The sequence below is a fragment of the Sprattus sprattus genome (genome assembly GCF_963457725.1).
Source record: "Sprattus sprattus genome assembly, chromosome: 2".
Taxonomy (NCBI): Eukaryota; Metazoa; Chordata; class Actinopteri; order Clupeiformes; family Clupeidae; genus Sprattus; species Sprattus sprattus.
The window spans coordinates 44,066,156-44,082,817 of record NC_137921.1 but is presented as its reverse complement, the minus strand read 5'-3'; the positions used below and the strand labels follow the sequence as shown (position 1 = coordinate 44,082,817).

General features: G+C 46.9%; 1 protein-coding gene across 1 annotated transcript in view; it reads right to left on the bottom strand.

Moving 5' to 3' along the window:
• The window catches only part of rab6ba (RAB6B, member RAS oncogene family a), a gene marked incomplete at both ends in the record, with an annotated part of 90,283 nt that overhangs the window by 36,891 nt on the left and 36,730 nt on the right, over positions 1–16,662 (bottom strand). Inside the window, 3 exons of the mRNA XM_080832279.1 lie at positions 3,675–3,786; positions 6,118–6,223; positions 6,853–6,906. Of these exons, the coding sequence (XP_080688405.1) occupies positions 3,675–3,786; positions 6,118–6,223; positions 6,853–6,906 (272 nt within the window). The remainder of the gene's footprint in view (positions 1–3,674; positions 3,787–6,117; positions 6,224–6,852; positions 6,907–16,662) is intronic.

The window sequence follows — 16,662 nt, the reverse complement described above, 5'->3', positions numbered from 1 at the left end:
CTGAGTCGGTGAAGGTGAGGGCATCATGCATCCGACCATGCAGCAGACACCCACGCCCGGATGATCACTGACCACTCTGATCGCTGAAATACGTCCCCTTACCCACCTCCCCCTATCACAGAGAGCCACTTAAGCCTCCGCGCTGCAGACGGACCGTGTGCATCCGTCAGGGTTGGCAGCAGAGGTCTTCAAGCAATCAGCAGTGGCTTAAGCTTCATTTGAACTGCGTGGCAGCGCACCTAGCGAGGAGAGGTACTAAAAGGGTTTTGGCCGTGTACGATTTTTTTTGGCATACTGGGTCTCACGGTTAATTGGAGAAGTGGAAAAGAGGAGCAGTACTATTAGAGACTGGAGGAAAGAGTGACTGCCGCCGCCGGAGAGGATGCTTGCTCTTCTTCTGCGTTAATAACACACAAGGTGTCTTACTTCTGTGCCAGTGCCTGTGCTTTTTATAACCATTGTTATATGTTTGACAACACTAGTTTTTGATAATGTTACCAGCCACGCCTGTTCAGAATGCACCACTGGATGTTTTGAATCTGTAACTTCAATAGGGAGACACAAGAGCGAAGCTTAAGTGAGACTTCCTGCCACAGGTCACAGCTCACAGGGAGCACCGGCAGGGGTTAGTGCTGAGACGTGAGACAAGAGAGGAGATACCAGGCACCTCGTAAGGTCATCACTCCCCCCACCCCGCCCTCCAGTTGAAGCCATCTGGGTTTACACAAGCTCTTTCCTCCTCCGTCTGGACGTGGCACCCGCCCTGCTGTTGCCGTCTCTGCGCTAAATTAAGGGGGTGCCTGCGCACAAGGCGAAAGAGGACGGCTATTACCATGGGGACAGAGGCGAGAAACCACGGAGACAGGTACCCCAGGGGAAGAGACATCCTTGTTTACCACCGAGCCTAGAGTATGACTCAGAAGGGGGAGATAGGGGATGCTTTTCACCTCGGACCAGGGGCGGACTGGGACAAAAAATCGGCCCGGGCATTTTGAACCAGACCGGCCCACTAAATTCGATAACACACCTTTTTAATCTCGAATGTCTACACCAACCAGGCTTATAGCTAGCAGGGCGTCTGCCCTATAGTCTACTAAAAAATAAGAAGAAACGGGACGCCTATACTTTTAGGCAGGACGGCCTAAAGACGCCCTATTTTTCTCCCGTTTTACCTGTTAACTTCGCTGAATGTGATCAAAATTCACCGTTTCAGTCGCTTCAGTGCTTAGCGAAGTCTAGAATCATACATATGACCTGCCAATTAGAAAATACAAATAGCATTGCTGTATTCCCGCTACAACAACGTTACATCATGATTCCAACGAAACATTGATTCACGGGCTCGCAGAAGCTCCAGAAGACAGCTGTCTCACCGCACGTCACTGAACCTACTACTGTATGAGTTCAACAAGAGTTTGTGTGTTAAGGTGGTGGTCTTAATTAATCTAAATGCAATACACATCATACACTTTAAAGCTTTGTTCAGAATACGGAGGTATAAGATCGGTCGATATTTTCCATGAAAATAGCGACTGAAGAACCCCCTGTTCTCGTCTCCGAGAGGACAGGCTGTATTGCTCCCTTTTCTAGAAGGGAGTCTATTTCCTCCTGTAGGAAACGCGCTTGATGAGGTGGCATTAACGTTTGAACTACGCCCCTGAACTTCGGGGGGGACGGGAAAACTGGAGCGTATAACGGGCTATCATAATTCGGTATCTGGACAAATTGGCATATTTTCGGAATACCAGGGTTTGGGAATACTGGGCTTTCGGAACAATTGACATGGCACCGCGCACCACTCAAACACACAACATAGAGTGTAGGCTAACGGCTGGCTGTTTCAGAGTACAGTAGGCTGAGGGCTAGCAACAGCTACAGACTTGTCTTGTATTTAGCTATGCAAACGAACTTGGCCATAGAACATTCTAAGGTTCTAAGTCAAACATATTTTAGAGACGTTTTAATTCATGATCAGTAAGCTTACCGTAGGTCGTTGTATCGTATCTCCCTGGCTGTAGCCACCAGCACTGTCATCCACGGGAGCTGATGGCAAAGTTTAGCTAAAGGTAGAAGGTGTTTGCTGATATGATTGGACGAGACCCTAGTCACTCAAGAAGACGGCCAATGGGCCGCAGACTAGCGTGCGCGTGTCAAGCATGTCAAGGCCATGGGCCACGCTGTTACCGTCCTAATGCATTATGTAGGCAGGTCCAAATCGAAAGGGGTTTGTGTTGGGTCAGCCCAGGAGATGTGATTGGGCCAGCCCAGTGTCAGTAGGGCCGCTGATGAACTAATTTCGTGGGCCAGCCGGTCAGACCATTATATGGGAAAAAAAAAAAAATTAAAATTCGGGACCATCGGCCCATATTGCACCCCGGCCCAGCGGGCAAACGCCCGGTATGCCCGATGGCCAGTCCGTCCCTGCCTCGGACTGTTTGAGTAGATCGAGGCTGTTTGAGTGGCCAAGAATGGCTGTGGTAGGTTTTAATTAGGAGTGGTAAACCAGCTGAATCAATCTCACAGAGACATCACACACACACACACACACACACACACACACACACACACACACACACACACACAGCACATCCAGGGGGAAAACACTTGAAGGAAATACTACCTCTCTTTTCCCGGTTCAGGGGATAATGGTAATGAATTCCTGATCAGCACTGGCTGTGTGGAGGCTGTAGAGGACGTTAGAGGCAGCAGGTGCTGGTTATTAAAGAGCTGGGGGGGGGGGGGGGGGGGGTTCATGATGAAAAAGCACTAAAGGTTGTCTACTGGCTATAAAGCCTGCAAGGTTGTAGCTCTCCGAGTCACTTCCCAGTTCTCCATGATCCTCTACTCTCCTCCTCTATTCATTTTCTCTCTCTGTATCTCGCCCGCGCCCGCTGCTTAGTCTTATCTGTCTTTTCGGTCTCATTTTTCTCTCACTGCTTTTATTTAGGTCTCTGTCTTACTCTCTCTATTTCTATTTGTCTTCTGTCTGCCTTTTCTGTGTCATCCCTTCCTCTCTTTGTTCCTCAGTCTTTATTTCCCCCTCTTCCTATCCTCATTCCCTAACCAGCTCTGTCTAAACTCCTCTCTCCTCTGCAATCCATCCATTTTCTAATTTTCTCCCCTCGCTTCCATTTTCCAATCTTCTCTCCACTCTGGTAAACCTACTCCTCTCCTTAAAGCATCTTATACTTCCTTTCTCTGAACCTCTGTCCTCCACTCTCTCTCTAACTCCACTATCGCTCACTGCACCCACACTCCCTCTCAGACAGTTTAAGATGAAATTAAGGTCACTTCAGTGCAACAACAGACCAGACCAGGGCACGCCTCGGCTGAGGAGAGATGTCTGGATAACACCTCAACTCCACCACTGTGCTATTGACTGGCAGCTCCATGAACAGACTAAAGCCGTAGGGTATTAATGACACAGTTCCACTGGATGGATAAAGATACTGTACAGGGAAAATAAATTCAAAATGGAGACCACTGGCATGGTTTCTACATCTTGTTGAGATGGTGCTTTAATCCTAAATGACTTAACTTGCAAATAAACTATATTACACATGCATTTCTGTCACTATGTGCGCTCCCTGGTAATAGAACCTGTAGGCCTTGTGTTGTTAGCACCTTGCTCAAGCAGTTGAGCTAACGGAACATTCAGGAAGAGCTGTAGTCACCTCTTGTCTGCTAGGTCTGTCTTGTTGCCCACGAGCATGATGATGACGTCACTCCCCCTCTCCGTCCGCACATCGTCGATCCATTTGGAGGTCTGCTGGAATGAGTTCACATCTGGGTGGAGAGAGACAGGGCAGACATTAGCAGGCGGCCCACCCGTCACCAGGGGAGTGCTTGTCATTCTAATGGCTCCATCTCAAGGAAGCGGCCCAACGCAACGAGACATTCTTTATTCATCCTTATCATCTACAGACTAATTTCCGAGACTAATACAGAGAGAGAGCGAGAGAGAGAGAGAGCGTCAGAGATGAAGGACAGGAACCAACATTTTAAAAGGGGACTCTGGAATGTTACTGAGCCAACTGACAAAATAATGCTTTGTCCCGACCACACGGCAACCGATTTGAACAAACTCAACATACAGTATATGGGCTGAAATCACAGTGGGTTACTTAAGCAATAAGCCCCAAGAGGCCGTGCTTTGCGCTGATTTTAGAACAGGTAAGGGGAGTTGTTAGGCACGACGCGAAGCGGAGTGGCGTTAAACCCCCTTACCTGTTCTAAATCAGCGCAAAGCACGGACTCGCGGGGCTTATTGCTTTTCTAAAACTGTTACTACAAATATTTGATATGGTTTCATAAATAAAGACAATTCAATTTAAGAAACAATAGTTTAATGATAAACCGTCATTCTTCCGCCACTAAAAATTATAGTTCCTAAATAAATCGTTGCCACGCAACCCTTGAAGCAACGCAACAGCCAAATGGAACACTGGGTATGAAATGCGCTATATGAAGGCCTTGCCATTCGCTGCGCAGTAATATGGAATGTAATCAGGTCAAATTGTAAGGTAATGCTGGATTTTACAACGGCTTTTAGCCAATCACAATCAAGGATTTGAACAATCAGGTTTAGAATTTCAATTCCAGCACCAAGTGGGAAGGTTTTATGGAGATGTTCATGTCCCAGCTTAATCTTTGATGAAGAAACATGTTCTTCCATTCTCCGAGTCTAATCCTCGGTGAGGGGTGGAAAGCCACTGGAGTGAAGGCTGATAAAGGCTACACTTGGCTGGCGGGTTGTTAACCCACGGTGAGGACTGGTGGCTTGGTGCCGGGCAGACTCCAGAAGAGGCGCTATCTCCGCTGCTATCTCTAATGCATTCCGTTTGACCTCGGTGCCCAGGCGTCTCCCTGCGTGATAAGCAGGGCGAGTAACACATCACTCGGCTCTGACAGCGAAGGCCTTGCCTGCGGCTTCAAGGTGATAACAAATTTCTTCTCCCCTGCCTTCCAGAGAACATTCTCTCTCTATCTCTATGTATGCGCCTCATGTGTTGTTCCTCTCTCTCTCTCTCTCTCTTTTCACTGCATCCTCCTTTCTCTGTCTCAGGGTGATGTAGCCATGTTTTGCCTATGAAATGAGGTTTGCAGCCCATCGCTTTGCTGAGGGTCACCCTAAAAAGACCAGCAAAGCCATTACACTCCAGCCCCTGATGGCCGCAATGGGACTGAAAGACAATAAACCTGTCACCTCTTTATTGTGAAAAATAAAACCAAACCTGGTGCCCCCCCGCTCCCAACACCTGCACACACACACCTGCACACACACACAGACACACACACACACACACACACACCCACACACACACACACACACACACACACACTCACACACACACGCACACACACACACACACACGCACACACACACACACACACACACACACACCCATGGGAGAACATTTTATATGGTCCATAATGCTTAACCAAAAACAATGGCAGAGAATTAAAACCAAACATATACAGTCATTATTGAATAATGATAAATATCACTGTGGATCACCACAACATGAGGGACATGAGCGATCAGGCAGGAGACTTGCTTTGGACCTCAGGCAGAAATCAGAGCCCTGCCCGACCACAGCAGAGAGCAGGGACGCTCAATCACTATAAAACTGATTTATAATAACATAAAACAGCAGCCCACTTCATATCTGTTCATTATCATAATGTTACATGGCTTTTACAGCCGTCGCCTCGAGCGCTGTTTCAGAGCGCCGAGAGAGGCACCCATTGCAGAGAAGATGTGAGCCTTTTACAAGAAATCATGCAAGACAACAAGAAAGAGAGAGGAGTCTGAAGTCTGTGTGTCTGTGTGTTGTAAGGAACCTTTATGACTGTTTGTGTGTGTGTGTGTGTGTGTGTGAGTGAGTGTGCGTGTGTGTGTGTATATGTGTGTGTGTGTGTGTGTGTGTGTGTGTGTGAGTGTGTGTGTGTGTGTGTGTTTGTGTGTGTGTGTGTGTGTGTGTGTGTGTGTGTGTGTGTGTGTGTGTGTGTGTGTGTGTGTGTGTCTGTCTGTGTGAGTGTGTGTGTGTGTGTGTGTGTGTGTGTGTGTGTGTGTCTGTCTGTCTGTCTGTGTGAGTGTGTGTGTGTGTTGCTTACTTGTGATGTCGTAGACCACGACAGCCACGGTGGAGTCTCGTATGTAGCTGGGGATGAGGCTCCTGAAGCGCTCCTGGCCTGCCGTGTCCCACAGCTGCAACCGCACCTGCGCAGGGGAGATGGATACACACTGTGCTTATGTTCACGTCATACACTACAAGCCTTCACATACACACACACGGATACACACACACACATACACAAAGTGTACTAACAGGAGCATTCTAACAATCACAAAATAATTGAACTTGAACTAGGTTCTGCTAAATACATGCTAAGGGGCACACACACACACACACACACCAAACACACCAAGAACATGTAGCAAGCATGAATAACATTTCATTAGAAATACACATACACACCATTCACACCGGTACACAAACAACATCTCCTTCCACCCACGCATGCTCCATTTCAAGGTTGTGTTATGTAAAGAAGGTGCCCCCAGTTGTAAAAAGGCAGGCTGTCTGACAGCAGAAACCTTTGGCTGCGCTGAGCTGTTTTCTGAATGTTTAATGCCCTTCATCGCGGCCCAGCAGAAATAAAGCATCCCTTCACGTAACAGCCCCCAAGGTGACTGTGGGGGCTCCAGCCAATTAGAGTTTTAAGAGAAAGAAAACTTTTTTTTTTCCCAATGCAGACGTGTAAAATTAGACTGCATGAAGAGATACAAAAAACTAAAAATAAAAAATAAAACTGTGAACAGAAGTGTTTTCTTACTGAAGAGCTTACCGTTCGGTCCTCCAAGTACATGGTTTTTGACAGGAAGTCAATTCCAATAGTCGCCTGCAAAGACAGAGACAGGACAGGGAATGACCAGTTTGTGCGACAAAAACAGATTTAAAAAAAAAAAACTCCAATTAAAACATGTAAAAGCCTTGTGAGATCAAAAATGAAGAAGAAAGTATAAGGAATAGATTATGACAGCAAACGATGAAATGAGATTGGTAAGGGCAGGAGGGAGCTTGTCTCAGATGCAACAAGCTCATTAAACACACTCAGTTAATGTCATGGAGGGTCTGCAAGCTGCCACTAGGAAGTGTGCAGTGTTTCAAAGGCCTAGCGGTTTGTTGTGGGCACATTTCAGCTGCCCAGCACGAAGCTGCCCTTCAAACACAAGACACATTTACAAACCAGCGCTCGCTGCCAGAGAGCCAACCCCTCTGGCCCTGGACTTCCTGACTGACCTGAGCAGGTGATTAAAAAACCCAGCCGTGGTGTGCTTTCCGATTTTTTCTGCATTCCCTTGGAGTAATGAGTAATGATAGAATGATCACTCTCTCATTCTGTGTTTGTGAGTATTTATGTGTGTGTGTGTATGTATGTGTGTGCAGCTGACTCTGAACAGTCAAGGACATTATGGATGTGTATCCACCCCCAGCCCTAGCAAGGTGTGGCCTGGCTGCTTACCTTAAGGGTGTGAGATGGTGGAGGGTCGACCTACTGTAGTCGCACCACAACTCAAGGACTCCAGGACACACATGACTCAAGGACTCCATAACTCACGCAGCCATGACTTCATTAAGGGGTTCTATAACCTCAACCAGTTTAATTACTTGGCTGGGATAGCACAGCTCATAGTGAATAATTGTGGTCTCAAGGCAGAAGTCACCATGAGCAATGACTGAGCAGTGCACCGACTGTATGTCCCTTTTACTCTTATGTTCTAGTTCCTACAGCTTAATACCTGTAGGTTTCACTTTTGCATGAGAGTTACTATAAATTCACTACAGTTTGTCTATCTCCTACAACAGTCGTTTTGTTTGTTTTTCGCCTGCTTGACTGAATAAAGAGCCTCAACACGTGTTTCTCCTGGCTTTTAAATTAATCAACCTTTTTCAACGTTCTTAACCCTCCCCTGGGTGGAGACTTGGCCCCTGGGTGGAGACGTGGCCCTCAGCAGTCAGACAGAGTGGCGCCCTTCTTGGGCTCTGCACAGATGTCAGGAGAGCTCAGGGCTCTGGGTGTTTATTGATCTATCAGGGTGGGGTCTGGTCAGCTGTGGCTTAATCCCCCGTGCAGCAGATAGCAGTGGGATGCTTCTGCTGGAACAGAGGCTAATCCTGCCACAGGCGAAGGAGAGACAGAGACAGGATGGTCGCTGAAGCACAAAATAACTGATATTAGAGGAGAACAGATAAGCTTGTGTGTCGTGAGACAGGGAACATTTTGAAGGATTTGTTGGCTCATCAATATGCCCATTCATTTTGCAGAGTCATGATGGAGGCAGTGCCATGTTTGCTGTAGATTCTTTACCGTATATATCATTAGTGAGTGCAGATGTCATATGAATGGACGTCAGAGTTTATGTACGCCCTTCATGATGCAGCTCTTTTGCTGTTCTACAATCTTCAGATGAGAGAGAGAGAAAATGATAGAAAGAGAGAGAGAGAGAGAAAGAGGGAGAGGGAGAGGGAGAGGGAGAGAGAGAGAGAGAGAAATAGAGAGAGAGAGGGGGGGGAGGCTCTCTCCAAGTCTCAGGACACAAAGCCTAAAGAATGTGATTGCCTCCAGCTTTAAGTGGTGTGTAATGTAATTAGCAAAAGTCAGATCTCTGTCAAAACCAGGACCTTTCTCTTTCATTTCAAATGTCCCCATCTCACTCAGCAATAGCTCAACACAACCTCAAACAGAACAGCAATATTCAGTTTTGTTGCCCTGTGTTGTAAGCTGCATGGATTATGTGTGCAAGTGCATGCGTGGATGGTTGTCTCAGTGCACCTGCAATTCCTATGCCAATGTCTATGAGTGTTTGTTTTGAATGTGTGATTATTATGAATGTGTGTTTTAGTGCATGCATATGTATTTGGGCACATTTGAAGCTCTGGCTGTAAGCTTGTACATGCATGACTGTGTGCACACACCTATGGTAGTGTTTAAGGAGTGTAAAAGTGTGAAAGTGTTTTACCAAATAGTGCACAAATGTTTCTGATTTTGTGAGTCCCTGTGTGCAGGTACACCCTTGAGTATGTCAATGTCTATGCGAGCAAGTGCAGAGCTGTGTGTTTTTCTGTGTGTATACGTGTGTGTGAATAGGAAGTTGACTCCATCGCTCCACAGTTGAGCATCAGCAGCATGATCACGCAGTCAGTTTCCCTGGCAATGCCAACTCTTTTGGTGCCTGGCAACTGGGACAGCATTGCTCTGCTCTCTCCATTCAGGGAAGTATAGGTGTAGGGCTGCACAGACTGGGCCCTTCACCCTTTGCCATAGATGTCTGGCACCATTTGCTTGTGTTGTATATAAAATGCCACTTAATGCAATGTATTGTGGGTCATGTAACTATGTGAGTCAGCACATACTCTGAAAAGAATGGCCTTTAAGGGGATGTTTACTTGGATGAGAGATACAATGCTGCTGCATCTACTTATTGTTTGAGAGCAGATAAGAAAACAGTTGAACCCTGAGTATTTCATTCAGAGCAACAGATTTTGTAATTGACTTCATTGACTTCATGGAGGTGTTCAAAGACAAATGGAGCAACTGAGGGAAGGCAGATTATGCAAGGCTAACCCTTGTATATTAAACACTGTGGAGATAAAAGTGAACATAGGGTGTTGAGTGTTTCTTTTTCTTTCCCTTTTTCTTCTCCCTCTCTTTATTTCTCTTATTTTTAAACAGCAAATAGCGAGAGGCTTCCTCCGGTTGCCGGGGTTAAATATAGAAATTCCACACAGCATGCTCGCATGAATAGATGCGCAGAAATTATTCATAAGTGCTTAAATTATTAACCATCACACACATCATCGTTAAAACACACGACACACAGCCTTTCTCCCAGCCATTTCAAAGAGCGGAAACAACAATGTCAGTGAAAGATCTCTCTCTTCCTCCTTCCCTCCCTCCCTTCCTCCCTCCCACACTGAATATCTGAAGTCTCACAAAATTATCGATCCGATAAAACTTTGTGACGTCTCAGCAGAGGGTCGGGCTCACCGCTTCGAAAAGCACGCACGCGTATCTGAAAACCTCCACCGCTGTTTCCACAGACATCACAATCCCCACTGCCACCAACTTCACCTATGACTCATGGCAGGTTACCACCGTAGAGACACAAACCAAAACCCCCTTTCCCTTCTCTGTCCACCCTGCCCCAGAGTGCTGTGCTGCCAAAAGCACATGTCAGCTACCATCAGGGGGGGATGGAGAGGGGGAGTGTGTGTGTGTGTGTGTGTGAGAGAGAGAGAGAGAAAGAGAGGCTAGAGCCGCTGGCTGGGAGTGGCAGGGAGAACAGCCATTTGTCTGTGTGGGGATGACAGAGCAGCGAGGCCAGGGACCTGTCACAGCACTCTGCATTTGTAATGGCCTGCCTGTGGCTACGGGAGCCTTCCCCTGGCTCATATGCTCCCACCTCTCTGATACAGGACAGGGCGAGGGAAAGGAGGGAGGGATGGTGGGAGTGGAGTAAGAGAGAGAAAGAGAGAGAGAGGGAGAGAGAGATTGATGACTGATGGTCAGAGATCAGGTAGAGAGAGAGGGAGGAAGAGAGAGAATGAGAGAGGAAGAGGAAGACAGAGGGAATGAGAGAGAGAGAGAGACTGAGGGAGGACATTGGAATGAAAGGGAGAGATGGAAAAATAATTAGCTTTCCTCTGCCCCCCCCCCCCCCCCCCATCCCACCCTGGTAAAGGGCAGCTGGAGGGGGGAGTAAAAGAGCAGGATGGATCGAACTAGGGTGAGACAGATGAGATAGGAATAACAGCATAAAACAGAGAGAGAGGGATGGAGGAAGAGGAATAGATAGGAAAGTCAAGTGAGGGTGTGTTGAGAGGGTCATAGCCCACGACCTTACTCACTATCTCATTCATTTTCATGGGCTACCTTATGGAATAGTTCTGGTCTTTTCTCTACATCCTGTGCATGCCAATGTGTCAAATATCTACTTGTTTGTTAATTGTGTTCATAACTTGATTAGCATTTCATCTACATGGACAGTCCTAAAGCCTAATGTGTTGCAGGACTGAGCAGAAATTGCTGTGGAGAGTCCCATTAAACCATGACATGCTCTGACAGCAACAGCAACAAGAAAAAACAATGTTCTTCTGGTCCATCTTCTGGTACCCCCCCCCAGCGCGGAGTGTCATGCCAGGTGCCACTGGCACTGGGCCCACATGGTAGGGGCCAGGGGTCAGCCAGCGTCTCTGCAGATGGATGGCATCGCCGCAACCGACAACATTTAATTAAGCTGTATTGATCACCACCCCCGTAGCAGACTGATGCAGATGTAACAAGAGAGAGAGAGGGAGAGAGGGGGTGACGTCATGGCCATCAATGTCATGAGCAGGTTTTTAATGTGTGCCCGCCCATGAAGGGGCACCGTGGTGGAGAATACGAATGAGCCCGCGGGTTTACAGTTTGTGAAAACGTCTGGCAGAGTCACGCAACGATGTATTTTTTTTTCGTCATGGCCAATTTAGGCCCATTGATTGGTGTGAAAGTCCAGAGAGAGAAAGAGGATTAGTTGTCCAAGGGTGGAAGGGGGTTAGAGGGAAAGGGGAGGGGAAGTTGCCCATGGAACAAGCAGGATCGTTGGGCCTATCGGAGATCATTTCCTGAGTAACTGAAAGATAGGCGTGTTAGCCGATACACTCAGGTGGGGGGAGTGTGTCTCTTTATCTGTATCTCTAAGTGAACATCTGGCAGTTGTAGATGCAGATAAAGAAACACTCTTCTCCCTGACTCTATTGGCTAAAAAGCCTATCATTCAGGATTGCCCTGCAAACCCTTCCTGTTCATCCCTATTGGCTGACGATGTGTTAGTGTTGTTGCCTCTAACACCTCTCTGTTCCGGAGCAATGAGAGGAACTACCAGACACATGAGCAACACGAAGAATATCCAAATGGGGAATCGCAGATTAGAGCCAAAGGCTAAAAACAACAGCACCAACTGAAAGGCTCTGATTATCATAAGAGCCTGAATCAGGAAATGCAAATTGATTTATTTTTGTCAAGAACATTGAGTCAGTGAGTTTAGGAGCTACTGTGTGTGTGTGTGTGTGTGTGTGTGTGTGTGTGTGTGTGTGTGTGTGTGTGTGTGTTCAAGCTGAAATAAGCCAAATGAAGACAGTGTTCTCTCCACTCCTCCCACCTCCTCCTGTTTTATCATTCCCCCTGCTCCTTCTTCTCCCTTTCACTTCTCTTTGCCATTTCCTCTACTCCATTCCTCCTTTGTTCTCTCCACTCCCCTCCCTCTTCTCCTCTTTTCTGGGTTCAACTCCTCATGTTTTTACCTTTTTTCACACTCTGCTTTCCTCATGTCTCCTCCCCTCTTTACTTTTCTCCCACAGTTCTTCTATTCCCTCTCACACTCACTGTCTCTGGCTATCATCCCATCCATTCTTAATTTCCTCTCATCATTTCCCTGTAATACCTTTCTCTCACCTCTTCCTCCACCTTCTGCTTTTCTTCTCCTGTCTTCCTTCCTTCCTTCCGTCCTTCCTGTCTTCCTCGTCTCTTCACTTTTCTTATTTCTGATCTTTACTGCTTCTGTTCGCTGACCGTCATCCCATCTTCACCTCTGCCCTCCCCTCCTTTAATCCCCTTCTTCAGTCTCTCCACCTCCACTCCCATCTTCCTTCCCACCTTTATTCTCTTCTCCTCTCCTTTCCTTTCTTCCCTCAGTCCCTTCCTGTCTGCTGCTCCCATCCCAGCAGTGGATCTGCGGTCACACTCCACTTCTCCTGGCCCTGAGTGACAGGCTGAGACAGGAGTGGGGGCTGGTGGTGGTAGTGGTGGGGGTAGGGGGTAGCGCGTCCCTCTCTCTCCCCCCAGAGGCCTTGCACACGTTTCAGCACACTTTCCTCTGCCAGCCCCCCTCTCCTGGTGGGGAGACGGGGAGGTTGGAAATGAACATGAAAATCATGGAGCATTCGACAGCCTCATTCATATTTAATGTTGTTATAATAGCGAATGTGTTGTCAGTGCTGTTGTGAGCGTGCTGTCAAGGAGCTTTGCAAGGAGTTCCTCAACGGTCTATCACAAAAGCTAAGATGTCAGCGCGAATAGACAGAAGCAATAACATGGGATGAAAGTAGTTGAAACTAGCTTATTTACACCACAGAACAGTGATGTTAATGAATGTGTACAGTACATGTACAAAATGCAAATACAGTAACGAACTGCAGAGTGCTGTTTCATTTCTTCTGCACACTGTTGGCATTCAACAAATTCAGCAGAAAACAACTAAGAATTCCAAAACACTGCCATTGTATGTACTGATGGGCTGCTCATAATGTTACATTCAACACGTTCTTCTGCTGCCAGCATCTAATGTAAGAGTCTTAGCATCCTTTGTGGTATTTGGGTTGAGGTCATTTCTACTATCTCACCTAATAGGGCTCTTTCTTATGGATCCATGTCTGCAGGGTGCCATGAACTATTGTTCAAAGTGCTGTGGCACCACCTGTGCTGTCACCACCTGTGCTATTTCACTACAACTGTAGTGAAGACTGGCCAATCACAGCCACACTGTCAGATTAAAAATCTTCTCAGATGCTCCAAACCCATGGCGTATTTATACAATTCAAACCCATGAAATATTCATACAATCCTAACCTATGGCACATTCATATGCTGTTTTATGCAACCTGGTTTCCACCACTCCCAAAGATGACATATGGGTAAACAGCCCCCATAGGCTCAACCCTCAGCACTTATCGAGAGGAGAGAAATGCCCTTTGAGCGCGTGTGTGTGTGTGTGTCTGTGCATGTGTGTGTGTGTGTGTGTGTGTGTGTGTGTGTGTGTGTGTGTGTGTGTCTGTGCGTGTGTACTGTATGTTTGAGTGTGTGTGTGTCTGTGTCTGTGTCTGTGTGTGTGTGTCTGTGTGTGTGTCTGTGTGTGTTTGTCTGTGCGTGTGTGTGTCTGTGTGTGTATGTGGTGTCTGCCCTGAGCACTCGACCACGTCTAACACTATGAGAGCAGCGTTGGGCACCGGGAGCTGAAAGCAAAGAGGTTTAATTAACGAGCTGCCGTCTCTGGAGCCTGTTCAGAGAGGGCACTGAGTTTGTGTGTGTGTGTGTGTGTGTGTGTGTGTGTGTATGTGTATGTGTGTAGGTGTGTGTTTGTATATGTGTGTGTGTGTGTGTGTGTGTTTATATGTATGTGTGTGTGTGTGTGTGTGTGTGTGTGTGTGTCTGTATGTGTGTGTCTGTATGTGTGTGTGTGTTTGTGTGTGTGTGTGTGTGTGTGTGTGTGTGTCTGTATGTGTGTGTGTGTTTGTGTGTGTGTGTGTGTGTGTGTGTGTGTGTGTGTGTATGGTTGTGTGTGATGGGAGATTGAGTGGTGGGGCAGGCACAAGTCAGTGCCACATGTCATTGAGCTCTAACACCACCTAAGCTTACTCATAGATGAGGGACCCCAAGGGCCAACATATACTTGCATACATATAGAAACATATTGCATACACCTAATTGTTTATGTAAATATTAACTCACATAGCAATAGATAGATACAAACAAACACAAATACAAACACAAAAACATACTTAAACACACACACACACACGCACACACACACACACACACACACACACACACACACACACACACACACAGACACACACACACACACACACACACACACACACACACACACACACACACACACACACACACACACACACACACACACACACACACACACACACACAGATATATACCCAAACAAATGCCAGGGGGATAAAGAGAGTAATTTTCCAGCTGAGGGCTCTGCAGGCAGGCACAGACAGCCCTGATCCTCCTGCCCAGAGCCAAGCAGTGTGAGTGTTGGCAGTGTGAGCTAGAGGGCAAATGCACAGCTTCATCCCAGGGAGAGCCTGCTCCCGCTCTCTCTGCTCATCTTACTCTAAACAACACGGCTGATGGATTTATTACACACAGAGATTTACAGTGAAGCGATACACAATACAAATAATACCAATACTGCAGAGCTGCACACGCCTTTAACACCAGCAGCAGTCGGATATTTTCTGTTTATTTAACCTGACCTTCAATTCATGCTTAGGTTTGCTAAGCAAAACCCCAGGTTGTTACAGTTGTAAAATTCAAAATTGGCAGTTTCACGAGATGGGCCAGAGTGTCGCACATTCTTGGCTAAGTACTAGCGATTGAGACAAGAATACTATTTTAAAACTGGAGGAATTCATACAATAACAGTGGAGCAAGGGACAGTGGTTTATGTAAAGTATACCACTTAAGAACTCTATGTGTTAGAGTCATAAGTATACATTTATGTTCAGTATACTGTGTGGGAGCAGTAGGACCCCCTCCTCTCAGATTTCAGTCACTGCAGATATAACAAGAAAACTTACACATCTGAGGACCCTCTACACATGTCGGAGACATGAAATCTGAAAGTATATCACAAAAGTGAAGACAGCTACCGGACTCTGGACTTGGCTTTTTCATTTGGCATAAAATTTAAAGCGATGGCAGTTAAAATGCCTGTGTCTGCTCTGTTCTGGCCCATGGAAAGAATTGGTCACACCCCTATGCAGATAAGCCTTTGTCTGTGGGGATTTCAGAGAGGGAGCGCAGACTCAAGGAGAGAGGCGCAATCAGCCGGCGCGAATATTCATCGGGGCAAGCCTTTTGGAACTGAGAGGATACTCTGTGTGTGTGTGTGTGTGTGTGTGTGTGTGTGTGTGTGTGTGTGTGTGTGTGTGTGTGTGTGTGTGTGTGTGTGTGTGTGTGTGTGTGTGTGTGTGTGTGTGTGTGTGTGTGTGTGTGTGTGTGTGTGTGTGTGTGTGTGTGTGTGTGTGTGTGTGTTTATGTGTTTGTGTGTGTATAAGAGAGGGTGAGACAGATAATGAGGATGCTTTCATTGCATCTGGGGTCACTTTTGCTTTTTTATTTAGTTTGTTATACATATATATCCAGAAGGGTTTTAATAGTTTCTGAGAAGAAATTATGTCTGTATGAGTGTGTGTGTGTGAGAGAGAGAGCGGAGAAGAGCAAGAGAGAGAAAGGACCATCATGTGTCCCATATTCAGTTCCTCCATAAAAGGCGAGAAGAAAAGTGTTCTGCTGGGATACGGCGTCAGCAGTGGTGGAGGTGACAATGGCTGTGAGGGCCCACACAAAGCCGCCGTTAAATCTCATTACAGCGTCGCTCGGCATTTCCGCCAGCCCAGAAAGCCCCGCTGCTGCCTCTGACACGGCTGTACAAGCACTTACACTCTCTTAACTCGCCTTTTCACAGAGCATGGCTGTGTGTGTGTGTGTGTGTGTGTGTGTGTGTGTGTGTGTGTGTGTGTGTGTGTGTGTGTGTGTGTGTTTGTGTGTGTAAACTGGGGAGAACAGGGTTGACTGCCTGGCTGGCTTGCCCATGATAATGAAGCCTTTTCATCCAGAACAGGCATAGCGAACGGCTACAGAGCACAGCTATAGGATCCAGCCTTCCAGCCATTGTGATTCTTCTTCTGATGACTGCTACCACAGTGATCAAGCAAAGGCTTTGATGCGAATCGCGGGGAGGAGTAAGACCTGCAGTGTTATACTGCGAATGATATCTGAAGTGTACATTGGCGGGCTGGTTTGGTAATG